We start from the raw sequence: 26370 nt of genomic DNA on the forward strand, positions 1-26370 counted from the left end.
GGACTGACACAATGGCAGCAGCCATGGGCTCGAACATACCAACGTGGTGAGGGTGGTTCAAGACCGAGCAGAGTTTCATTGTGTGATAGGCCAAGTCGCTAGAAAAGGGGTGTGGTAGAGTCGTCTGACTTCCTTTCACCTCAAAAAGTGGGAGGCGAATCATGATCAACATCAACAACCCAGGGCTGGTGGCTCGGAGGCAGATGTCCCACATACCTCCCCTCTGGACCTTTTACCAACTCTGACACCAGCTGTCCCTCCCACGGCACTTTCGGTTTCTTTTCTGTGTTCAGTCATTTGTGGCAATGGCCACACAACACTCACAGACAAACTTCATGATTACTGGGTTTATTAGAGAAATAACAGGTGACATTTATTCTGTCAGGGGTCCTCTAAACCATGCCCACTAGGCAAGCCTCTCTCTGGCCTGGGTTACAAAGCTCGTTAGCTTTCCAGTAAGGGGCTGGGTGCACCCCACTCTGCCAGTAAGCCTTGGTGCTCAGCTCTCTTGCTCTCTGGGTTGGCACACCCACTGTGGTAGTTACGTAATGGTGTCAATTTGAGGATTTGGAGTGAAGGGGTGGAGTCTAGTCTGTCAATCAGGCCATAGCCAATGAGGTCTCTGTGTGGACATGGCTTTCTCCTGAGGATTCTGGGAACTCCAGTATCCCTCCTTGGAGGTGGAGACACTCTCTCTCAGCTCACTCTCTGGGAGACATTGCAGCCGACAAGACACATGGAAGTAGGCTAGTGCCCTGAGCTGGAACAGCCATGTGGAGACCCCTGCCATTGCTGAGACGGTGGAATCCACCGGCATTGGATGCACAAGACTTTCCACCACTGGCTGTGATTGTCCTATATCCAGCATCGTTGCATGTGTTTCATGAGTCTGAAGAGGAATTTATAAATTGGTATTGGGCATATGGGCTAATACTGGACTTATGGACTTCATCTGAACTGGGCTTAGATGTTTTCTCAATATTCAACTGCTCTTGTATATAAAGCTCTTTCCTATACACACGAGTGTCTCCCTGGATTTGTTTCTCTAGTCTACCCAGAAGAACACACCCACTTATCACCAGCTAGCTCTGTGGGTCTGGAAGCCCACATGACATGCTGCTGTGTTATTGCAGTCTCATGCAGGTTTCCTGCTTCGGCCTCCAAGGCTGCTCATAATCTTGTGCTGTTTCTGGTGTTACAGCTCTGTCTCTTGGGTCCAGCTAGACGAGCTCACCTCCCATCTCTCCTTGTTGGTCGTGTTGAGTACCCCCAGCCCCCACCACAGCCGATGAGATGGTTCATTTTTAACCTAGTAGGATGGCAAAACTGACTAGTCCCCTTGTTAGGGTTCCATACACCAGATTTGATGGTTCCACCTTCATAAGTGAGCCTTACTAGCATAGCCCCCCCCCCCCCATCACTGGGTGAGATTAGCAGAAACTATAGCTAGATGTGCCATATTAATTAAGCAATTCACTGCACTCAGGCACTATGAGTTCTAACTGATCATGGGTATATTTAAGTCTGTTGTGCATAGTGCGTCAATCCATCTCATTGAGAATTTCCATCATTTTCGCTAACCCTCTAGTCACTACTGTGTAATTTACCACATGAACTTGTGTTTGTTGAATAAATGCTTAATTGTTTTCTTGAATCCCTTATGTAAGAGAGCCCTTCAAAAAATTAGTGAATGGAGGGGGGTGTGTAAAAAATAGTGGAATTTTTTTGTTATCTTTTAGTTCCATTTTCCATCAATCTTTTGAAGTTTCCAATGTATAATCTCATTCATTAACGCTTTCACATTTTATACCAGCTTTTGACCAGGAGTTGTGTCAGAAATTGTGCTCTCTAATTAGATTATAAATACTTCCGGGCAAAGACATGGGCTTTGAGTTACCCGAAACTTCAGGATCTTTCTGGACAAATTACACAGTACTTCCATATTGTCACACAATTATTGTGTCCTTGGAAAATGGATGAAATCAGTGGAGGGGGCACTTTTTCCATTTGGTCATTGAGCTGCTTAACAAGAAGTTCTTTATAATTGCTTTGCAAGGTTTAAAAGTCTTCTGAAAGTGAACAGTTGTGCTATTGTCACTCACTGGTATTCCCCCATTTTACCTCTAAGTTCCTGTAGCTATTGCACTGACTACATAGAACTCAGAGACAATTCTCATGATTAAAGGGTTTACTGAGGAAATTAACAGGCTGTACTTCAAATGAGAAATGCTCAGGATACAGTTTTTCATCAGCGTAGGTTACCAATCTCTCAAGCCTGCTAATAAATGCCCAAAAGGACATGCCACTCTGCTGTAAGCCTCAACTGGAAGATATTCAGCTCAAATTCCATGAGCAAACCCAGCTCTTTGAATCAAGTGCCCAGAGACGCCCCACTCCAATAAGCCTCAGCCTGAAGGCACTCAACTTCACTTCCATGGGCCAGCAAGCCCAGCTTCCCCGATTAAGTATCCAGAGGCGCCCCACTCCACAAACCAGCCTCCTGCTTGAAAGCACTCAGCTTCACTTGCTCTGTGCACCAGGAAGTTCACCACTTCTGGTTCTGGCTTCTGGTTCTGCTGCAGCTCCTCCGATGTCATAGTTATCTTCTGGATCCAGGAAGTTCATTACACAGGATCTCAGGTTCAGAGGACACATTCCACTCCTGGTTCTTGCTGGTAATGAAATCCTTTCTCCTACCTCTCAGAGGACTAATTTTATCTGCTGCAGGATGACATTCCAGGGATGTTTACAATTACAGGGGAATCTTATCAGTATCCTCCCCCCACTTTCTTATGAGAGCCACGCAGGAAAGGGTCCTTTGGTAGGAATTAGAGGATTTGGCTAGAAGAGCCACAGTAAAAAAGTCCCTGCCTTTCCAACAGTCCCCTGCTCCTTATGTATGCTGTTGTTAGTTGTCATTGAGTTGGCTCCTTTTGCATGACAGAATGGAACATTCCACCTTCATGATCACTGGTATATTTATGTCTGCTGTTGCGCCTAGTGTGTCCATCCATCTCACTGAGAATTTCCCTCATTTTTGCTGACTCTCTACCAAACATGGCATTTTTGCCTTTCAAAACTTTAAAGAGGACCTTTGCCTAGGATTTCTTGAGCGCTGCTTCAGTGAACTTTGGTGGTTCATCCACAGTGCATGAGATCCTTGACATCGATTTCCCCCCTTCATTTATCATGGGGTCGTGTAGTGGAGTTGTGAGGATTTTGTTTTCCTCATGTTCAGGTGTCATCCATAAGGAAGGCGACTGTCTTTCACTTTTCATCAAATACTTCGTCTTCTGTATTCTCAGCAAGTCAAGTTCTGTCAACTGCCTGTCACAGCCGTTTGAGTTTTCCTCCAATCCTGAGGACACATTCTCCACATAGTACAGTTTCTTGGATTATTTGCTCATTATGCAGACTGAATAAGGTGCAATGATACGACCCTGTCGCACAGCTTTATTTTTTCCAATTTAAACCTCTGCAGTAACCCCTTGCTCTGTTACAGCGTCTGCTTCCGGGTCCCTGAGGGAGGAGTACAATTCAATGTTGTGGACTTCCTCATTCTTTACAATGACGGCCACACTTTGCTTTGGTTCACACAATCAAAGACCTTTATGTAGCTGATAAACCGGAGGTTTATCATCTTTCTGGTATCCTCTGCCATCCATCTTGGATAAAGTCAGAATGTCATATAGGTCAAGTTAACGAACACCACTCGAAAGCCCACGCGAGACGTCAGCGACAGCGGCCTTCCGCTAGGGGGCACCCGACAGCCCCTCGAGCTTCCACTCGCACTGCGCAGCCTCCCTCCAGAAGTGGGAGGGAATCCTCGCCTGGGCGCGTGGTGACGTCAGGAGGGCGCGGCCCGTGGGGTGGGCGGGGCCTTCACCCCCAGCCAGGGGCGGGGCCACCGCGGGCGCCTTTTCCCGGCCAAAGTAGGTTGCGAGTGGGAGGTGGCGGCTGTGCCCGGCAGTGCTTGGAAGATGGCGCCGCCGGTGACGGAACGGGGGCTGAAGAGCGTCGTGTGGCAGAGTGAGTGCCGTGGGGTTGGGGCCCAGAGAGGGGACGCCCAGAAGCCGCCGCGCCGGGCCTTGCCGCCTGCCCTGGCCCTGCAGGCTCTGGAGGAGTCGCGGGGACACTTGTTGCTTGGGACCCGCGCGCCTCTGAGCATTTCTTCCTGCTTTCCTTCCCAGCCAGGCTTGCTAGCCCCTGAGGTGGGCGAGGTGCGGAAGGACGCGGCCTTCTCCCCGGGGTCGGGCCCCCACTGCTCTCGGTCGGGCCCCTGCTGGGGTGCGCTGGCTGCGCCTCGGCATGGCCCGCAGCCCCGCCTGTGAGCCGCCCCCGGCCTGGTGCCCTTGGCCGCGCTCCCCACCCTCCTCGGCGGCCGAGGAGCAACTTCGCAGGGCGCCCCACCCTGCCCCGCCAGTCGGTGATGGCTCTCCCCCGCAGACAATCCGGGCGCTGTGTCTGCATCGCGCCCTCTGCCACCCCACCCCACCCCAGCCTCAGCTCGGTTTTCCAGAGGCTGCTTGTTCTGCTGCTTCGTGTTGGTGTCCACGCGAGTTTTACAGCCATTGTTTTCCGCATCTGGGAATCTCTCGCTTTTTTTTTTTTAAACAAACCTCACGGTGAAACAGACCCATCTTCCACGCTTGCTGGGAAAACCCACTTCCTAAAGCGTTCTTGAGAAAGGACCACTGGCATGGCATGGCCAAGGTTGCATCTCGTCTGGACAGCTCTCGGCGTGGGCGGGGCAAAGCTGCACCTTCCGGTCGCCCTTTGCGCTCTGGGGGCTGCACTGCTTATTGGTTACTGTTTCTGCCCTCTCATCCATGGGTTTCGGCAAAGGTCGCGCCAAACCGCGGTCTGGCAGGTTAGCAAAGGAATGAAACCTCCAAACAGGAAGAGCAGTCATTGTTAGGCTTTGCTGGCCTCCCAGTAATTACGGGCTCCTGCGAGAGGCCAGTCTTCACTAATTAGTATTTTTGACTCCCGGCCTGTTGAGTGTAGAACAGAGCTGAGCGGGTTAACAAAAGGCTAGGGGTTACACAATTCCCAATGGCACAACGCATATCATCCTGGTGAGTTGTTGTTGTGGCTCCCACCCTGCAATTCTGTGGGCGACAGAACGAACTCGGCCTCTTCCTCACAATTGTTCTCTCCGAGCGCGTTGTTGCGGCCAGTGTGTCATTCCCTCTCTTTGACAGTCGACATTGCCAAGCCCCATACCTTTATCTAGGTTCTCTGATCGCACGTCCACGTTCAAGGTACATTTGGACCAAGTCTCCCCGCCCTCACTTCTAAGAAGCACCCCTGCTGTACTTCCCTCAAGACAGACTTGATTGATTGGGTTAGCTGCCTGTGATACTTTTCATTTTTCTTCGACAACACCATAATTCAAATGCATCAGTTCTCTGCTCCTCCTCACTCATTGGCCAGCTGTCACATGCATATGAGGTGATTATTGACAATAACCTGGCATGAGTCACTTAAGTAGGAAGAGGGAAGCTGATATTCCTCGGACATTTATTCTTGGCCAGGCACTGCTGTTGTGTTCTTGACACTTGAGTTACATTTATGAAAAACAATTGCACGAGAATTAATATCCTTACCCCCCACCAAAATCTTCAAGCTAATACAGATATTAGCATGGCAGAGTTCTTAATAGCCAAGAAGTGGAAAATCCCCAAATGCCCATCGACTCATGAATGGGTAAATAAAATGTGGTATGGAATATTATTTGGCAATGGAATATTATTTGGCAATAAAAATAAATCAAGTGCTGATACATGTAACAACACCAATGAACCTTGGAAACATGATGCTACATGAAGAAGCCAGTCACAGGCTGCTGTATAGAAGCAGAAAATAGAATCCAAATTGTGCAGGTCTGGGAAAGATTAGGAGAAGGGAGAAGTGGAGGTTGATGCCTGAGAGGAACAGGGCTTCTTTTGGGGGTGATGAAAATGTTCACAAATTGGTTGTGGCCATGATTGCACAACGTGAATATATGAAATGCCTCTGAATTAAACTGTTTAAAGATTGAATTGTATGAAACGTGAATTGTATCTCAACAAAGCCATGTGGGGAAATGTACAGTTATGAAACAGAATTCTTTCTGGCTGCAGAGTTAATGCGTGACCTGTGTGCTCCTTTTCCATAATGTGTGACCTGTCCGGGCCTTGCATTGTGCCTTCCCTCCTGTTCTCTCGTGGCAGTCCATCCAGTAGGGTAGCTTTCCTACCACTGTTAGTGCTGGTCCTCTGTCTGAAGACCTGCAGGAATCCCTAGTTACTTAAGGTAATTTCAAGCACTCTAACTCCTCAGTGCCATCGAGTCAGTGCTGACTCATAGCAACCTCCTGTGGGTTTCCAAGACTGTAACTATTAATGGAAGTAGAAAGCCCAACCTTTCTCCTGAGGTTCTCTGGTGGTTTTGAACTGCCGACCATGCAGATCACAACCCAAAGCTTAACCGCTACACCACCAGGGCTCCTCTGTCTGCTTTTAAAAGCCAAAGAACCTGCCTCTGAAAGGTCACAGGTTTAAACCCTCCACAGCTCCTTGAGGGAAAAGACCTGGCCTTTCCTCCTCTGTAGGTGACAGCCTAGGAAACCCTGTGGGGCTGAGTTGGGAGTCGCCTGATGGCAGTGGGTTCCATGGTTGGTTGCTAATAGGGTCACTGTGACTCAGAATCAACTCAATAGCTTACTTCAGGCCTCTCGCTGTTCTAAACACTTTCCTTCGGTGTAATCCTGATTTTCTGTCTAGTCTAAACTGTATATTCCCCTCCAAATCTTCCAGCCTCACATACTGATGCTGTTGTGTCCTCTGTCTTGAATACTCCCCACCCCCCACCCCACGCCCGTTCACATTTTAGGCAGCCAAGCCTCAGCTCTGACAGGGCTGCCACTGCCATGGTGGCTTCTCGTTTGAACACGACTTCTTGTGTTTCTGTAAAACATTTGGCTCATCCTTCTCACTCGGCACTTCTCACTGCTACTTAATGTGAGCCTCATGGTCAGCTTCCTGAAGGTAGGCCGACTGCCTTGTAACGCTGTAAATTGATAATAAGCCCTAGTAGAATGCCTTGGGTACCAATTCTTGTTAAAAATGACTACTCCATCCACCCCCACTTTTACTACCCAGAGCCCCCCACACTTTAAAAAATGATTACTGAATTCCAAGGGAATATAGCGGGAGAAGGCAAAGGAGTTCCCAGCCCTCTTGAAAACACGTACGCAAAGGCTGAGTGTGGTTATTTCAGTTTATGACACATGGAGAAAAATGGCTCTGGTTAGGGGGATCAGGAAAGTCACTCTGAGTAGGTGACATTTGACTTGTCAACTAAAGTAGGGGAAGTAATCAGTCTTTAGAGGCTGCCTGAACCCCCTGAGCAAAGCAAAACCAAAAAACCCTAATTATTTTGAATGTGAAGGGCTATTCGTCTACTTGAAATCAGTGGTTTCTACTACTTGAAATTGTTCATTTGGCAATATTTTGCTACCAAGGGAATGATATCACTGATAAAGTATTATAATAAACATTTAATAAAGCTTATTTATAAAAATAGACACATGAAGCATAATAGTAATTAAACCAGGCATGTATTGGCAATGAGGGTTTTTATGTTTTTCCCCATGTTCATACTATTCCAAGCCCAAACCAAACTCACTGCCATTGAGTCAGTGTTGACACCAGAACAGGGTATCACTGTGTCTGTGAGTCTCTGAGACTTTAAAAATCTTTTCAGGAATAGAAAGCTTCAACCGTCTCCTGGGGAGCAGGGGGGTGATTTAGAACTGCTGACCTTGTGGTTACTTCAGTGCATAGACCACTATTCCCACCAGAGCTGTTCTCGACAGTTTGTTTTATCTTTAACCGGTTGTTTAATGGCTGTAACTCACATCTTGATTTTTGTGAGGGAAACTTAAAGAAAGTGAACCCTAGGAAGTTTTAAATGCTTTCAAGTCGGAATAATCAGCATGTGTCTATTTAAGCTACCTCTTTATCTATTGAATGGTAAGCTTTGTCCCCCTTTCATCCTTCCTTTCAGCCCTTATCCAGATGCAGCTGTAACTTTTTTGTTGTCATTCTATGACTCTTTCTTAATAACACTCAACATTGACTAAGCATTTTCTATAGTCCTTTAGAATCTTTGTAAACTCCCCGTTTTAATAGCATTTTAAATTCCGTGATGTAAAGGTTATCGAAGAATAATTCCTTTTATTTGAGTACAGTGACGGTTATTTCAAGGAGTCAGCAACAGCCACAAAACCCACTGCTGTCAATATTCTCACTCACCGCCATCTCATAGAGCAGAGCAGAACTGCCCCATAGGGTTTCCGAGGTTGGATGTCTTTGCAGACATACGGTGGGTTCCAGCCATTGACCCCTACACAGCTGAGTGCTTATCTACTACGCCACTGTGCGGGGCGGGGCTGGGGGCTGGTGCATAAAACTATTATAAAGTGGGCTGGACTCTGATCATGACAGGTTCTGAATGCTGTGGTCCAAAGTTGAGACATTCTCTAGGCAGTAGGGACCATTAAAGATGAAAGATTTTCTCCCCTCCTGGAATTGCAGAGACGAACACTTTTGATACTATTAAACAATGCTGAAAAGGAAGTCATTTTCTTGTTCCTACTCTAAAGGGAAGTGATTCTGAAAATTCCCCCTTGGAGTGTAATGTAGCATAAAGTTGAAGTGTACAGCTAGGTGAAATTTCTACCATGTAACCACCAGCCCGCTCCCAGAGGAATCTCTGTTCCGACTTACATCACAATCAAATTGTTTTGTGTTGGTGGCTTTTTCCCTTCATACCCTTGTTTTTAATTTTTAAACAGTTTTATTGGCACTTCATCCACATGTCATACAATTCAATGGTTCAATCATATCGAGAAGAGTTAACTTTATTCTTTTAGCTGTGTATTTTTTTTAAATCATCTTATTGGGGGCTTGTACAGCTCTTATCATAATCCATCCATCCATCCATTGTGTCAAGCACATTTGTACAGGTGTTGCCATCATCATTCTCAAAACATTTTCTTTCTACTTGAACCCTTGGTATCAGCTCCTCATTTTCCCCTCCCTCCCTCACCCCCTCACTAACCCTTGATAATTTATAAATTATAAATAATTATTTTGTCTGATATCTCCCTTCACCCACTTTTCTGTTGTCCTTCCCCCAGAGAAGGGGTTATATGTAGATCTCTGTAATCGGTTCCTCCTTTCTACCCCATTTTCCCTCCACCCTCCCGGTATCACCACTCTCACCACTGGTCCTGAGGGGGCTCATCTGTCCTGGATTCCCTGTGTTTCCAGTTCTTATCTGTACCAGTGTACATCCTCTGGTCTAGCCAGATTTATAAGGAGAATTGGGATCGTGATAGAATTGGAATCATGATATTGGAGGGGAGGAAGCATTTAGGAACTAGAGGAAAGTTATATGTTTCATCATTGCTACACTGAACCCTGACTGGCTTGTCTCCATCCTGCGACCCTTTTGTAAGTAGATGTCCAGTTGCCTACAGATGGGCTTTGGGTCCCCACTCCGCACTCCCCCTCATTCAAAATGATATGATTTTTTGTTCTTTGATGCCTGATACCTGATCCCTTCAACACCTCATGATCACACAGGCTGGTGTGCTTCTTCCATGTGGACTTTGTTGCTTCTGAGCTAGATGGCCACTTGTTTACCTTCAAGTCTTTAAGACCCTAGGCACCATCAGCTTTCTTCACCACGTTTGCTTATGCACCACTTTGTCTTCAGCAATCTTGTCGGGAAGGTGAGCATCATGGAATGAAAGTTTAAGAGAACAAAGTATTCTTGCATTGAGGGAGTACTTGAATGGAAACCCACTGTCCATCTGATACCTTAATACTAAGCCTATAAATATATGCACATGGATCTATTTCCCCATCCTTATATATAAATATATTTACATATGTACATGCCTTTATTTAGACCTCTATAAATGCCCTTTGCCTCCTAGTTATTTCCTCTATTTCCTTTTATTTTCCTCTTGTCCCACTATCATGCTCAGCCTTCATGTGGGTTTCAGTAATTCCTCTCTGTTACATTACCCTTGATCACACCCTACCAGGCCTCGTACACCCTTTTCACCACCAATTTGGATCACTTGTTCCCTTGTCCTTGGGTTTGTTGACACCACTTTCTTTCCCCCCACGTGCTCCTCTCCCAAGTCCCCTCAGAACCATCAGTCCCTTTGTTTTCTTCTCCTGATTGTTCATCCAGCCTGTCTTATTTAGACAGAACCTGTGGACATAATAACATGCACAAAAAGAAGACAGAGCAAAACAAAGCAACACAAGAAAACAAAACAACAAAAAGCCTGTAGTTAGTTCAAGGACTGTTTGTTGGCCTTTAGGAATGTTTTCTGGTGGAGTCTGACGGGGTGCCATGCCCTGGCCCCAAAGTCCATTTTTGGTATTCCCTGGGGACTTCGTTGCTCAGAGTTAAGCTTCGTTGCTCAGAGTTAAGTTAATTCTGGAAATGATTGAAGGAACATAATATTTACAGCTTATGAATCAAGACTGAATGGTGCATATCATAATGCTTTGATACCGATTGTTGAGACCCTAACATAAATCAGAATGAGCATTTTACATTTGATTGTCAGATGCAGTTTAGCAATGGGGTAGTTCAGGTTTTCTGTCTTGTTATCGGATTTCTGCTTTTGTTTTTATCCTGTTTACTTAGAGGAACAGCAAAAAGAGGAAGGCCCTCAATGAGGTGGAGTGACAGTGGGCTCAAGCTTAAGAACAATTGTGAGCCTGGTGTTTGTTTGCTTCTGTGTGCTTAGGTTGCTATGGATTAGAACGGACTCAATGGCACCTAACAGCAATCACACTTAGGTTCTAAGGAGATTAGGAAAAACCAGATCAGATAAGACTTTCTGAAATATTTTCCAGATGTGTTCACATACTTAAATATATTCGCCTTTTATAATATCCTTATAAATACCTCAATGTGTAAAGATATTTTACACATAAATGTACTATATAGTTAAAAAGAAATTGATTTTTATTTGTGCATTAGCAAAAATATGTGCTTTTTTATATAGTTTAGCAAATTTTCACACTGAATTTTTGGATCTCTTGAATAGTTATCCTCGTTCTAACTTGATTTAGATTTATGCATAATTCCCTTTTACTTTTCTCTTTGCAGAAATAAAAACATCTGTGCTTGATGACTGCAAGAAAGAAGGCGAATGGAAGGTAGAAGTTGCATACTTTATTCTTAAGCAAGGAGGCTTCAAAGAGCCTATAAAAATAGAATAAAAATATTATGGGATTTTCCCATTGAAATGGAGACTCTGAAAGCATATTATTGTTGTTTCGTGTCATTCATCAGACTCATGGTAACCGTGTACTCAAATGAATAATGCTCTGCTGGTCTGAAGTCATCCTCAGTTGTTGCTGTGCTGAGCCCATGGTTGTAGCCCTGGTATCAGTCTGTGTTGTTGAAGGCCCTCTTTTTCACTGACTCGCTTTCTTTTTCTTTTCTTTTTTTTAAATCATTTTATTGGGGCCCACTGTCTAAGTTCAAATCCTGACTTTACCACGTAGCAGCGTTGGCTCCACAATCAAGTCACTGGCCCCGTCTTGCTCATATCCTCTGCTGTAAAATGGGCTTGTTAATACAAGAGAGCATCAAAAGTTTGTGGGGAAATTCCACTATCTTTTAATTTCATTTTCTGTGGATTTTTTGAACCTCTTCTCATACCTACATTTTAAATATGAAATGAATTAATTCATATAGAGTGGCTAGAACAGCACCTGGAAAAATTCTTATTCTACATGTGGCATTTTATAATTTTAAGGAAATTTTGTGCTAAACTTAAATTATATTTAAGATTTTTAAAAGTTGTTTTGTTCAAATTATGAATATTTCTATTTGCTTACTTAAATAATGAGATGGAAAGATAACATGATATGTTTGTATATTGAGAAAGTCTCCAGGTCATGCAAATTAAAAGATGGTTTGAGATTATTTGGCCTGCCAGATTTTATTTTGTAGGTTTATAAGTGAGTAGGTTTAATGGATAAAGGTTTGTCTTTTGTGGATTCTTGGCAGTCAGATACTTATCTATTTCCTGGTCCGTATTTGTTTTAAGATAATGCTGTTAGATGAATTTACCACGAAGCTTTTGGCCTCATGTTGCAAAATGACGGATCTTTTAGCAGAGGGCATAACTGGTAAGTATTACTGATACTCATCATGAAGACTATTAAGCTTAGGAAGGTTGGACTATTAGGAAATTTGAGATTGCGGTAGCAGTTATATAATACTGCTTGATGTGATTCAACTGTGAAATAGTACCATCTCTGTATTAGCTGCCAATAAAAGGGTTTGGAGGAGAAAGGGAAAGAAATTTGAGTTACTAATTATGTTTCTGAAGAGGATACCATTTTTTTATACCTTTAACCATAGTTACTCGAGTTGACATTCTTCTATATGTAAATCTTCAGAATAACCTCTTTAAGTCCATTTTATTTTCTTATCTGAGACGTATAATTAAGTACTGAATCAAAACTAAATCATTTGCTCTGCTGAGGTGGTTCTTTAAAATTTTGCTCTTAGTTTTTGTTTTGTGTATTGAAGCACTAGGTTTACTTGAGTATCATCACTACCATATGGTTACACAAATAAACACATTTTAAGTTTTGGTTTTGCTTGTGGTCAACTGTGCAATCCTCAAAACACCAACACCCTTATTATTTTGCATCAAAATCCATATTACTTAAAAAATATGCCCCATATGTATGAATTGTGATAAGAATTGTATGAGCCCCTAATAAATTGTTAAAATTAAAAAAAATATATGCCCCTTGATTCCAGCATTCCTTCCAATACTGAGAACACATGATTATCAACAAATTCAAAACAGAAAAAACTTGGTTGTGTAAGGGTTAAAAAGTCTGCAAGGTAATTCTGACATGCACAGAGGATGAGAGCCGTGGCCACATAAGTTCAGGAAACCTCACTAAGCAACACTAAGCAGACTGTTTTAGATAGTGTGAAGCCTTTCATACACCTCTGTTTATGTGGCACCCGTGGGTGGTAAGGGTAGAGTACTTAGTTTGTACACTTATATGACCATTGAAAGGTTTTTTTGGAAAAGCATTTATGCCGTAGTGCCTCCTGCTGGGAACTGTTCTCATCTTCCAAAGTCACCTGGGTCCGGCCTAGATTAATTCTAGTCAGTTCTATCAACGGACCCTTTGAGTTCCTCCTCAGCCCTCCTGAGAATGCCCCTGTGAGGCTTGGCATGGCAGGAGTGCAGTCATCAGATTCAGTCATCCTTCGGGTCATTTGTGAAAATAGTAGTGTCTTGAAAGTTTTATAAAATAAACGAGGTTGAAAATGTCCGTAAGATGTTACTTCAGTGGAGGATAAAGTCAAATAGAAACTTTTAAGATGACAAGGAATTGCCTTATCCATTTTTCATTACCATAAAACTCGCTGCTGTCGAGTTGGTTCCGTCTCTTAGAAAGCCTGTAGGTAGGTTTTCTCGAGTCTGAATCCTGATGGGGACAGAAGCTTCCTCCTTCCCCGTATTATTATAGAACCATCAAAAACCTTTCCTTTTTTGCTTCTTTATCATTAACACATACCCACTTTTCAGTGAAAATAAGCAGAGCTATTAAAAAACATACATTTCAGAATATTTTTAGAGGCTGTGCTAAGTTAGAGCGCAGTGTTTTCACATCATTCTAAAGTGCTTTAATCACCAAACTGAGCAGTATATGTAGCCTAAGGAGAGTTTAAAACTAAATTAACTCAGATTGAACTTTATTCTTTCCAAAGTGAATTTATAATCACTGGGAATGGAGACAAAGATAAATGTTTCCATGGACATCCTATTTTGTATCCTAATAGCCAATATGATAAGCTTACGAAGATAAATGTAGGATTGAGATATAAGTCATCATATTTAAAAGAGAAGTCGAACGGGAGCTTCTTTTACATGATAGAGTTCATTTTTTCTAGACCTTTGCCAGCATGACTCTTAAAATACAGTTTTTCTGGTTTGCAGAATGATACAGTAAGTTAGGTTTTTTATGTAGTTTTTTACTATCAACTAAATAAAATTATTTTATAAAAATATATGTAGATATATTTGTGTGGAAAAGGTTAAAGTGGCAATATTTTGTTATATATATTTACAACAAAGGAATAAAATTGTTATTTAACAATTAAATAGCCAATTGGTAATTTAGAGTTTGTTTTATAGTCCCTTTGTTTTACATTAGGTTAGTATATGAACTTCTTGATTTAATTATAAACATAGTTGACTACATTTTAGTGACATGTTAACAGATGGGTTTTAAAAGAATAGGAGTTAATTGGCAATTCCTTTAAAGAACTGGTGGCTAGTGGTTATGAGTTCAGCTGCAATCCTCAAAGTTCACAGTTCAAAACCACTAGCTACTCTGTGATAGAAAGATGGGGCTTTCTACTCCTGGAGATATTTTCTGTCTTGGGAACTCACAGAGGCAGTTAGTTATACTGTGTCCTATAAGGTTGCTATGAGTTAGCATTGACTCGATGGCAGTGAATGAGCAATAGTGTTTAGAAATATGGGTTCCGGAGTCAGACTGATCTTTCTAGCTGTGTAACTTTGGAGAAGTTAAATTCTTTAAGCCATCTCCTTGGTTGTACAATACTTTTAAGGTTATTATGAGATTTGATAAAATGATTCATGTAAACTGCTTCACCTAATAAAACAATATACCAAAAAATCAAACTCACTGCCCTTGAGCTAATTTCAACTCATAGCAACCCTGCAGGACTGGGTAGAACTGCCCCTGCGAGTTACCAGGACTATAGCTCTTTTCGGGGATAGAAAGCCTCCTCAGTATCTTATCTTATTGTTACTATTGTATATAACAGTGAGTTTGGTTTGCGTTTATAGTAGTGTAGAAGGATCCCTGGTGGCTTAAAGGTTATATGCATTCTCTGCTGCGAACCAAAAGGCCCGTGCATGGTTCAAACCTACCAGCCACTCCATGGGAGAAAGATGTGGCATTCTACTACTGCAAATATTATAGTCTGGAAATCCTGGAGACCACTTTATAGGATCACTGAGTTGGAATCAATGTCGTATCACTAGGGTTTTGTTGTTTTTAAGAAAATCACATTATATTTTTTAATGTACTTTCTTGGTTTCTTCAGGGCTTGTTGATTCCTTATGCAGGTAGGCCTACCTGCTTTATCTTTTTTTTTTCTCATGATGAAAAGATAACTTTTTAGCCATAGAGAAGAAATGTTTTCAAAGTGGTTTTTATCTCCCAAAACAGAATGTTAAACTTGTATATATGTGATTTTTAGTGGAGAGTTAAGTAAGGCTAATTTTAAATTTAAGTGTAAACATGTGGTTAAAATATGACTTTTTTTTGCTAGTGGTGGAGAATGTTTATAAGAATCGTGAACCTGTAAGACAAATGAAAGCGCTTTATTTTATTGCTCCAACATCAAAGGTGAGTACTTGAAAACTTTTAGAGTTATACCCCCCAAATTTTCCACCATTGCTTTGGTATTCTAATGGGAAAAGTAAAGCAATATATATCCTTTATTAGAAAAACATTATCACAAATTTAGCTTGTTTTGGCAAATTATTCTGCATTACAAGATTATTTTGACACTTCCCATTGAGCATGCAATCTTCTCTCTTCCATATATAATTATAATATGTATTATATTAATATATGATTGTGTGTGTGTACATATAAGGAGCCCTGGTGGCACAGTGATTAAGCACTTGATTAACCAAAAGTTCAGTGGTTCAAAATCCATTGGCACGCCTTGGAAGAAAAGACCTGGTAATATGCTCCCATAATGACTACAGCCTAGGAAACCCTGTGAAGCAATTCTTCTCTCACATCCAGAGTTGCTATGAGTTGGAATTGCCTTTTCAACATGTGGTAACAACATACGTACACCAGTTCCTCGTGGATCGACGTGGTTAGGTTCCAAAGACCAGGTCCTTATTTGAGAAGTATCGTATGGAAACAGAGTGTGACTGGATCAGATCACAAAATGAAAGGTGATTAGCTGATTATGTAACTGCCAAATGACATCATTACATCACTTCCAAACCTCTGAGAATGATGACCCAGCCAACTTGACAGACAGTTGTACCCAGTCTCAGCCAGCATTACTTTTGCCTCGTGCTTCAGCATTGGTTACTGCCAAAGATAAGTCATCAATGAGCAAAAGAACCAGATAGTAGATTTGTTTTGTTTGTTTTTGAGATAATAGGTTTTTTTTTACTATGGTAACTGTGAAATGTCAGATAACAGGAAAGTAGATAATGAGGAATAGGGCTGTGTGTGTACATGTATATATATATATATAATTTTATAAAAGACATTTCTGCACATTATAACTTAAATATACAATTTAACGCAGACTTTGAGTCAAGTCTCTGGAAACCTAGTAGTGTCAAATTCCTTTATATTCTTCTGTGTCTCAGAATGTATTTTCTAACACTCCCTTGGCTTATTGCTACCTAGAGTGTTAATTTGGGAATCCTGATTTCAGTTCTATTCTAGCTTTGGCAAACAGGAGGAGGAAAAAAATAGATATTCACTATTTAGACAATAGCACAAATGGCTATTGATGCAAGATTAAATTTTAAGGACATTTATATATTTCATGTCACATAGTTCCATCAGAGAAAACTCATAACTGGAGTAAGTACCAGTTGAAATGCCATTTTTCACCTAGCAAATTGGCAGGGATATTTTTTAAAAATATTTTTGTTACTATATGTTTTATTGTTTATGCGTGTGCATAGACATATACATATATACACATACATATATGAATAATAAAACAGTTTAACCGTCACTGAGTCATAGAGCACCAGCTGCCATATACTGCTGTGGGAGTATAGACTGATGCCAGTATTTTTCTAAACGAATGTGTCATTTCTTATCAAGAACCTTAAAAGTAAAATCATTAGCTTTATCATAAGAAAATATATTATCAAATTAATTTTTCAACAATAAACTCAACTCCATTATCAGCATTATGAGAAAGATGTTTCATTGGCTATGCATGAATATAACTAATTATGGATAACATTGCAAAATATGAGAATCCCAGAATACTTCACTGTGCTCATGCAGAACCTGTACACAGTCCAAGAGGCAGTTGTTCAGATGGAACAAAAAGGATTCTATGTGGTGTACAAAAAGGAGAGAGAGGTGTCAGAGTTATAGCTTATCGCCATGCTTGTTTAATCTATATGCTGAGTTAATAATCCAAGAAGCCAGACTCCGTGGGAAGGAACCTGGCATCTGGATTGGAGGAGAGCTCACTGGCAACCTCCGATATGCAGAACTACAACCTTGCTGAAAGCCAGGAGGCTCAGACCATTCATGATGATCAAAGACTACAGCCTTCAGTGTGATTATTCCACAACGTAAAGAAGAAAAATATTCTCAACGACTGGACTCAAAAGCAGCATCACCAGAAGATTGAAGGTGTCAAGGATTTCGTTTTGCCTGGATCCACAATCAGTGTTCCTGGAAGCAGCAGTCAGGAAATCAACGACTTACTGCACTGGGCATAGCTGTTACAAAGTATCTCTTTAAAGTGTTAAAAAAGCAAAGATGTTGCAGTAACGTGTCCCTGACCTACACCTAGCTGTGTATTGTCAGTCACCTCACAGGGATGTGAAAGTTGGACAATGAATAATAAGGCTAGAGAAGAACTGATGCCTTTAAATGTCGGTGTTGGAGAAGAATGCTCGTCAGGGACGGACCAGCCCCTGGAGAAGGACATCCTACTTGATCAGTGGGAAAGAGGAAGACCTTTGACAAGCTGGATTGACAAAGGGGCTAAAACAAGACTCAGAGTAGCAATTTTGAGGATGACTCAGGACCAGGAAGTGTTTTGTTCTCTGGATATAGGATCAGTGTGAGTAATAAAGAACTGATATACTTATTCTAAACTAGAGGGCAGTGAAAAATGATGTTGTTAGTTGTTGGGTGCTGTTGAGTCAGTTCCTGTTCATAGCATCTCTGTGTACAACAGACTGAAACACTGCACCGTCCTCACAATTGTTATGCCAGTCGTAGTCGCTGTGTGAATCAATCTTGTTGAAAGTTTTCCAATTTCTCACTGCCTCTCTGCTTTACCAAGTATGATGCCCTTTTCCAGGGACGGGTCTCTTGGTAACATGTACAAAGTAAGTAAGACAGAGTCTTGCCATCCTCTCTTCTAAAGGAACATTCTGGCTGCACCCTTTATAAGACAGACTTGTTTCTTCTTTTGGCAGTTAATGGCAATTTCAATATTCTTTGCCCTCACCATAATTCAGATGCATCGATTCTTCTCGGGTCTTCCTTCTTCAATGTACAATATGCACATGAGGCAATTAAAGATACTATGACGTGGATCAAGCTCATTTTAGTCTTCAAAGTGACATCCTTGCTCTTCAGTACTTTAAAGAGGTCTTTGTGACATTGGGGAGTGCTCATAGTTACTTGTTGGACTGCTAACTTCAAGGTCAGCAGTTCAAAACCACCAGCTATTCCTGGAGCTAAAAACGGACCTTTCTACTCCCGTAAAGAGTTACAGTCTTGGAAATATATAGGGGCAGTTCTATCTTGCCCTGTAGCGTCACTCTGAGTTGGCATCAGGGAGTTTTGGTTTTGTGACATTGATTGTAGTCTCCATAATATAATGGTACTCTATTACTTTCTCCTTATATTCCACTTCCATTTGTCCTTCTTTCCTGGCCCTTTTTGTCTTCTGAGCTTTATTCGGGGGGAAATGCTATCCTCTTGGTCTCATATAATTGACTGCTCTGAGGAGTGCATCACACTGTCCTGATAGTTTTCACTGTAGAGGTCTGTCTATTGTTTGACTGGAAGTTGACCTACAGTTCAGTTCCAAGCTGGAAGAGTGTCAAAGGGGTTCCATTAATCTTTATCACACTACTCATCTGGTCTTTTAAAAAATGATTTGGTTGTGTATTTCTTCCCCTACTCTCTCCTGGACCTTCTGTTGTGATCCCAGTTAGGATGCTCAGAAGTGACAGCTGGGTACCATCTAGTTGTCCTGGTCTCAGGGAGTGATGCTCAGAAGTGGCAGCTGGGTACCATCTAGTTGTCCTGGTCTCAGGGAGTGAAGGCTGGGTTCCTGTGGTCCTTTAGGCCTTTGGACTAGTTGTTTTCTGGATAACTTTCTAGGAATAGCAGCCAGCCATTAATGTATGGTAAACATATTATTAAGCACATTTTTTTTTAATTTGGAAGGTTATTTTAGCAAAGCTTTAGAACATTAAGTTCTTCCTGGATTTTGAGTTATTTAACATCAAACAAAATGGTTAAAAATAACCTAAACCTTTCTATGGCAACTTAGGATGATTATTCATTTTATTTTCTATCTAGAATGTTCAATAGTTGCGGTAAATATATTTGTAACTGATGTATTTTTCTAAAGAACATAGAGGGTTTTCTCTGATGAATGTGGAACTTTTTTCTCTCAATTTTTATTATATTTCATGTTTACTGCCGTAGGAAAGCCTGCCTTTTAGGGAAATAATAACACATCTTACACTCAGAAAAGAATTACATGTAGAGTGTGAGTGTTTTATTAAAAGAAAACAAAAACTTGCTTCCTTACTCTTTGTCACTGGGTAGAAAACATGGCATCTTAAAAAATGTCAGTCTGTAAGTTAAATAAACTGTAAGCCAGTAACGTTTTAATTTTATAGAAGTAAAATTATATTAGTTATTTCAAAAGCTTGTACATTTAGGTTAGTATTTAATGAAACATGTATTAACATTAATCCTTTTTTAAGTCTGTAGATTGTTTTCTACGTGACTTTTCAAGTAAGTCGGAGAACAAATACAAGGCAGCGTATATATACTTCACTGACTGTAAGTAGCTTCTTTTAATAGTATTGTTTCATTCTTGGAAACTTATTCTAGAATCATTAAGTTGTTTAATTTTTATAGTACTCTTACAGTACTAGTTATTTTCTATTTGCATAATTAGGTTAAGAGAACTTAAAAATATAAGCTTATATCAAATCAAAATTCCTAATGTGGTGAGAAATGAAAAGAAGCCATTCAAAACTAATTTGCATTGATAATCATCTTTGCTCCTGTTGGGGGAGGAGAAGCTTGGTGGAGAGTTCGCCTTCAAATTCTATGCTGATGACAGAAAGATTGTGCTTTTAATCCAAGTTTCGGTTGGAGATTTAATTGTATAACGGAAAATGGGGTTGTTTACATGACATTGAAGAGATAACTTTCCACTTTTGACAGATACAAGAGGCCTTAAAAGTTGTGGAATTAAAAGATACTAGAATTTTTCTATAACCTTTTTGAAGGCTTTTCACATTTACCTCCCTGGCAGTGATCCCGAGTGTGGCTCAGGGGAAATGTTAACTGTCAGAAGCGGTAACTGCGAGCCCCACTCGGGATTACACTGCAGAGAAGTCCCTTATCTGCTCCCCGGTCCAGTCTCTATGATGGCAGAGCGATCAAACTTCCTCCTTCAGTTTGGTCTCTGCGTGCAGTGTCACCGCATGGGGGTAGAACTGGGCGGGAAATTCAAAACTGGGAGTCTAAAAGAGACATACACACACACAGTGATACAGTGTAACCCGTGAGAATTACATTGTATCAAAGCAAATCACCTCAGATTTGTCCTAGTTCAGTCTCCAGTGCCCTGCCTGCTCTTTTACTGTCATTTGGAAAATTTTTTGTCCATGGCATCAAAAAAGTGTTATTTTAGCACAAAAGGAGTTTTAGACCAGGTAACTGACAGTGACTTAGAATTACTCACAGAATTGTGTATTACAGTTTATCATACCTGGAATGTCTGCTAGAGAGATTAAAATGAGTAATTTCTTAAGAATTACAGGCTTTCAATATAAAACAACAAATTTTATGCAAAACAATGTACCGCTTTGGGTACAAAATTACTGACATAATTAGACCTCCAGGGAGGTTAAGGGCACCACATTTCCCTTACAGTAATATGTATTAAAGAAAGCAGATAAAGTAATGGATATATGTATCGATTATGATAAGAGCTGTACGAACCCCCAATAAAATGCTGAAAAAAAAGAATCACAGTGACGTTTAGAGACAGTTTTATTATATATTGTAATGTAGTAAGTAATTGTGCTTTGAAATAAAAATACCATTTATCTAAATTAAATTTTAGTCTTTGCTGCTGTTGCTATCTTGACATTAAGTAGTACATTCTTCTTTATTTCATGCCTAGTAGTGATTTGCATTTTTAGAAATACCGTAAGTATTTGTCGGTTAAGTGATCATATTATATAGAACTTCACATATTTATGGAATTGGTAGCATTTAATGAATATGAAGACTTTTTTAACTTTAGGAATCATGAGTCTAAAGTACATCATGTTAAAAACACCAGTGACTTATGGTTGATATTCCAACCTTGAATTAATATAACTAATTAAGGGGGCGGGGGAAAGCTAAGTTCTAGAACTAACAAGTTTCAAATCTTAGACTTCCTGGCATTAGAGAAGAGGTCTTGTGGCTCACAGAATAATGAGCACTGGTATAGTTCGCTGCATCGAAGATCACTTAGCGGCAGCTTTGGAGTAGTTGGTAAGCGTATAAGAGGATGCTGCAGCAGGTTCATAAACCATGAGTTTGGGCATCCTTTTCTTTATAGCATACTGTGCTATTGGAGCTCTAAGGAAATATCTCTGTGGGTGTTGTGGCTACAAATGGGGGAAATGGAATTTCTATGATACTCTTTTTGTCTGGAATACATGTGTTCTGTGTATTTACCTCTGATATATAAAAATTACTCTGTTAAAATCAGTGAATATATGCCACACACACATGCCCTCTCTATTATTGTAAGCGCACACTACTAATTTGGGGCCTTATGAAAATGCCTTTGAGAGAGGGTGAAATATGCAATATATATAATGCATTTTTGTGTAAAAATTGTTTGTATTGTCTTGCATATTGGAATGCTTTGTTTAAAAGGATACAAATTTTATTAATTAAGTGCAATTTTTTTCTCCCTCTCAGTTTGCCCTGATAGTCTCTTCAACAAAATTAAAGCTTCTTGTTCTAAGTCAATAAGAAGATGTAAAGAAATAAATATTTCCTTCATTCCACTTGAATCTCAGGTACTTCTTTTTTCTCTTTTTAAAAAATTTTAGTTTACAGTGGATTTAAAGTCATGAAATTTTGAATTTATTTGTTAATAGATCATATTCAAAAGATGTTTTTAGATATATTTGGTTAGTTCTAAACATAATCTGCAAATAAATATTTCCCATGATGAAAAGACAAACATGGGCAATAAATTGGAATCAAACATGAATAATGAAAAGTGGGACTTAAATTTCACATCTGCTACAAGCCCTTTGTAGTTGTCAAGTGACAGCACTATGAATTTTAAAATCAGAGAATTTGAGCACAATCTTCTGTTAGATGACTCCAGAAAAATAAGACTTTTTCATTTAGCTTAGATAACAATTTTTTTAATGAAAAGATCATTTTATTGGGAGCTCATACAGCTCTTATAACAGTCCATACATCAATTGTATCAAGAATATTTGTACATATGTTGCCATAATTATTTTCTAAACATTTACTTTCTATTAAGCCCTTGGTTTATGTAACAATTTATGATATAAAATGAATAGTCTTTCATTCTCTCTATATGATGTGATGTACTTAATCATTTAACTTACTAAAGTAAAGGTTTGGTTTTGCCATTGGAATGGTAAATGAGCCTTTAATTAATAAAAAAAAGTAATAATAGTAGACACTTATGCTTGTGTAATACTTTAAAGTGCTCCACATATTCATTTAACTCACAAGAGCTCTGTGAAGTGGAAGTTAATTCTACTTTCATATTAAAGATAAGAAGATAGGGTGCAAAGAGGTTAAGTAACTGTCCCTAAATCACACAGCTAGTAAATTAATTTTGTTGTGTTTTGTTCTTTGTGTTTGGAAGCTAGCATCTTATAGTATGAAAATAGCTTATTATTATCTGGAACTAGAAGGCCAATATTTTTTAAGGTTAAGAAAGCCCTAGATAGATTTATTGTTCAAGTTGTGGCTATTTTTGGCAAAGAGAAATGGTAATCCAAATTATAAAATTTTAAGATATCTGCCTAACATTAAATTGTTTCTAGAAATTAACTAGAAACCTTTTCCTTTTAATGATAAGTAAATTTAGTATAGATTATAATAGGCTACCTGAAATAATATGGGATGTAAAAAGCAGGGTGGTAAATATTATAAACATCTCTAGGTCATGCTGTTGTACAGAAAGTAAGTAGTTTTTACCCTTAAAAAATCATTAAAGCTCTGTAGTTGCTGTGTCTAAAGAAGGAAATAGCTGATTAAGTTGATGGAAAGAACCTGTTGTCTTTCCATGTAGAGAAATCTCTTACATATTTTCCCTGCCAATCTCTGCAAAATACTGTGACTTGCTTAAGGTCCAATCTATCTGCTATGTTTTTCCCCTTAGGAATTTTTTGCATTTAAATTACTTCCTTGATAAACAGCATAAGAGGGTTTACTTAATAAATTCTATCTGTTTTGGAGATCTTACAGTGAAACTATTTTGGATTTTTTGTTTTGCATGTTGCCATAGAAATGAAATGTTAGTCTTGTTCTGCTCAATGAGAAAAGGCTGATTTCAGCACTCATCAAGATCATGTTCAGTGGGCATTTTTGTCTGCTAGATGCAAAGTAGTGTGCGGTGAAAAGATGAACAGTTTATGTGCCCTGCCCTCTTACAGATCTGTTAACCAGTGTTATTGAGAATCAGGTTCAACTGCATATAACAGAAAAATCTAAACTTTGAGTGGTTTAAACAAGAGGACTATTTATTTCTTGTTCATGTAAAGTAGTCAGGAAATAGAAAGTATAAAGCTGGTATAATGACTACAAAATTGTTGGGGACTTAGTACACTAGCCATGAGTCTCATGAGTCAAGAGGACCATTCAAGTGATCACGCCCTCAGTTGAGGAAGCAGAATGAAGAGGAGGGGGAAAAGGCTGTCTTCTCTTTAAGGAGTTTTTCCATATATACCATAATATTCATTCATGTATACCATCATCTAAAATTTGGTTCCATGTCTGTACCTAAGTGCTGCATGAGAAATTGAGAAATGTATTTTTAGATAAGCATTTGACTGACACACACACACAGAATTGGGATGTTGCTGTGAGTCAGAATTGACTCAATGGTTTGGTTATTGGAAAGTAATGAGAGAATGGCTTTTGGGGAGGCAGATCACAGTCTTTGCTATAAGAAGTAATTAATTCTTACATGGAAATTGGAGAAGTAGTTGAATAATCAGTAGGATTTTATAAGACAGACATGAAGAGAGACAAGATATTCCAGCAGGTGAGAATAGTGTAAATACAAAGTTACAGAGGCCAGCGGTGCAAAAGAGCAGTAGGAACAGAAATGAGAGCAGGAGGGTAAAGGTATAATAACAAGGCTGTCTCTATAGGTAAGCTTTTACTATATGTTGTAGGAGGCTTCAAATTCTACCAACATTGATGGCAGGAAATGGGCTTGAGCAGTCAATGATGAGGGTCATCCTAAAGTCTTTAAGGAAAAGTAAACCAAACCAAAATAAAGAAACCCACCAAACCCATTGGTGTCCAGGTGATTCTGCCTCACAAAGACCCTGTGCACACTTTCAAAGGCTGTAAATCTGTGTGGGATGGAATAACATCATCTTTCTCTCTTGGAGTGGCTGGTGGGTTTGAACCACGGACTTTGAAGTTATAAGGCCAATGCTTACCTGCAAACAATGCGAGTGTTCCTTCAAAAGAATAGTAAGAAATAAACACACAGCCATCAAGTTGATTCTTATGCATAGTGACTCTATAAGACAGAGTGGAATTGCTGCCTGGAGTTTCTGAGGCTATAGATATTCATGAGAGGAGACAGCCTCACCTATCTCCAGAGGTAAGGCTGATGTGTTCACACTGCTGACATTGCAGTTAGCAGTCAAACCTATAACCCATTATACTACCAAGGCCCCTTTTAGGAAGAGTAGAACTCTGTAAATCAGGAGAGATTGGTAAAGTCAGTATGGTAGTGCTCCAAAGACGCAAAGTTGGACATTCACCCTTATTTAGAAATGACACGAAGAAGAAAATTGACCCACTCCTCCTTTTCCAAGAGTTAGAAGGATTAAAGAAAGATTCTCTTCACATTTGAGAGGGTTTAACGTAAGGAATGATATTTTGCAAGTAGATGGGAAGTATTAAAAAATACAGGCGAGTTTCTGAACAGTTGATCTTCAGGACTACGAAGTCTGGTACAGATGCTAGACAGGCTCTAGACAGGATGGAGGGAGGAGTAGAATGGAGCTAGTGTGAAGGCAGGGTGGCTGGAGGAAGCGTGTCTGTTCTTATGAAGCGGACTGTGGATGGCAGAGATGAAGGCAGCATTTGGTAATAACAAAGAACATTTCATGGCAGGGTGGGGAGCGTTGGAAAAGAGGAAAAGGGAAGACGAACTTTTAATACAGTCTTTGCACATAAATAAATGCTTTCTTTGGTTGAATTAATGTGTCTGTACGATTTCACAGAATATATTTCAAGACATACTAGTGCGGCAAACTGCCATCCCATTTTGAATAGTAGATTCCAATTTTAAGGACATAGGAATACAAGCTATAGAATTAAATACATGTATCATCTATGGAAATTTAATATATGTCTAATATAAGGCCCATTTTTTGCTTTATTGCATTTCCATGTACCAGATAGCAGATTTTTATTTTAGACTGCTTCCAGTTCCTTCAACCATTTATTGGACATGTAGTGTAAAGGAAACAGTACAATCTATAAAAGACACAAGAATTAGACTAAACAAGATAGAATTGAAACAGAAAAGTGTGAAAACAATGACCATATAGCCAACAAATATCCAGTGATCAAAATACTTGTAAGACACTGAAAGCTTAACAGCAAAAAGACAAATACCCCAGTCATGAAATGGAAAGGGCTTGGATAAACATTGCAACAAAAATGGCATCATTACCCCTTCAGAGAGACGCAAATTAAAACCACAGTGAGATGCAACTACCCCCCCCCCAGGATAAAAAACAAAGCAAAAGGCATAAAGTAGGGACCTTGGGAAGGAAGTGGGGACATTGGAACCCTAATCCACTACTAATGGGAATGCAAAGAGGTATAACCCTATGAAAAACTGTGTGTCATGTCCTTAAAACCCACGCTTAAAATAGAGCTACCCTGTGACCCAAGACTTCCATTCTTAGCTATATATCCCCCCAAAATTGAAAACAGATTCAAAGAGAGACTTGTACACTGGTTGTCATTGCAG

The 26370-nt window shown here is 40.1% G+C and overlaps 1 protein-coding gene across 1 annotated transcript in view; it reads left to right on the forward strand.

Annotated features, from left to right (window-relative positions):
• Positions 1–3889: 3889 nt before the first annotated feature.
• Positions 3890–26370, forward strand: part of STXBP3 (syntaxin binding protein 3) — a 60069-nt gene continuing 37588 nt past the window's right edge. The window contains exons 1-6 of the mRNA XM_075558921.1: positions 3890–4029; positions 11188–11237; positions 12137–12218; positions 15427–15503; positions 19841–19919; positions 22071–22171. Of these exons, the coding sequence (XP_075415036.1) occupies positions 3981–4029; positions 11188–11237; positions 12137–12218; positions 15427–15503; positions 19841–19919; positions 22071–22171 (438 nt within the window). The 5' untranslated portion in view covers positions 3890–3980. The remainder of the gene's footprint in view (positions 4030–11187; positions 11238–12136; positions 12219–15426; positions 15504–19840; positions 19920–22070; positions 22172–26370) is intronic.

This window comes from Tenrec ecaudatus, chromosome 1 (assembly GCF_050624435.1).
Source record: "Tenrec ecaudatus isolate mTenEca1 chromosome 1, mTenEca1.hap1, whole genome shotgun sequence".
Lineage (NCBI taxonomy): Eukaryota > Metazoa > Chordata > Mammalia > Afrosoricida > Tenrecidae > Tenrec > Tenrec ecaudatus.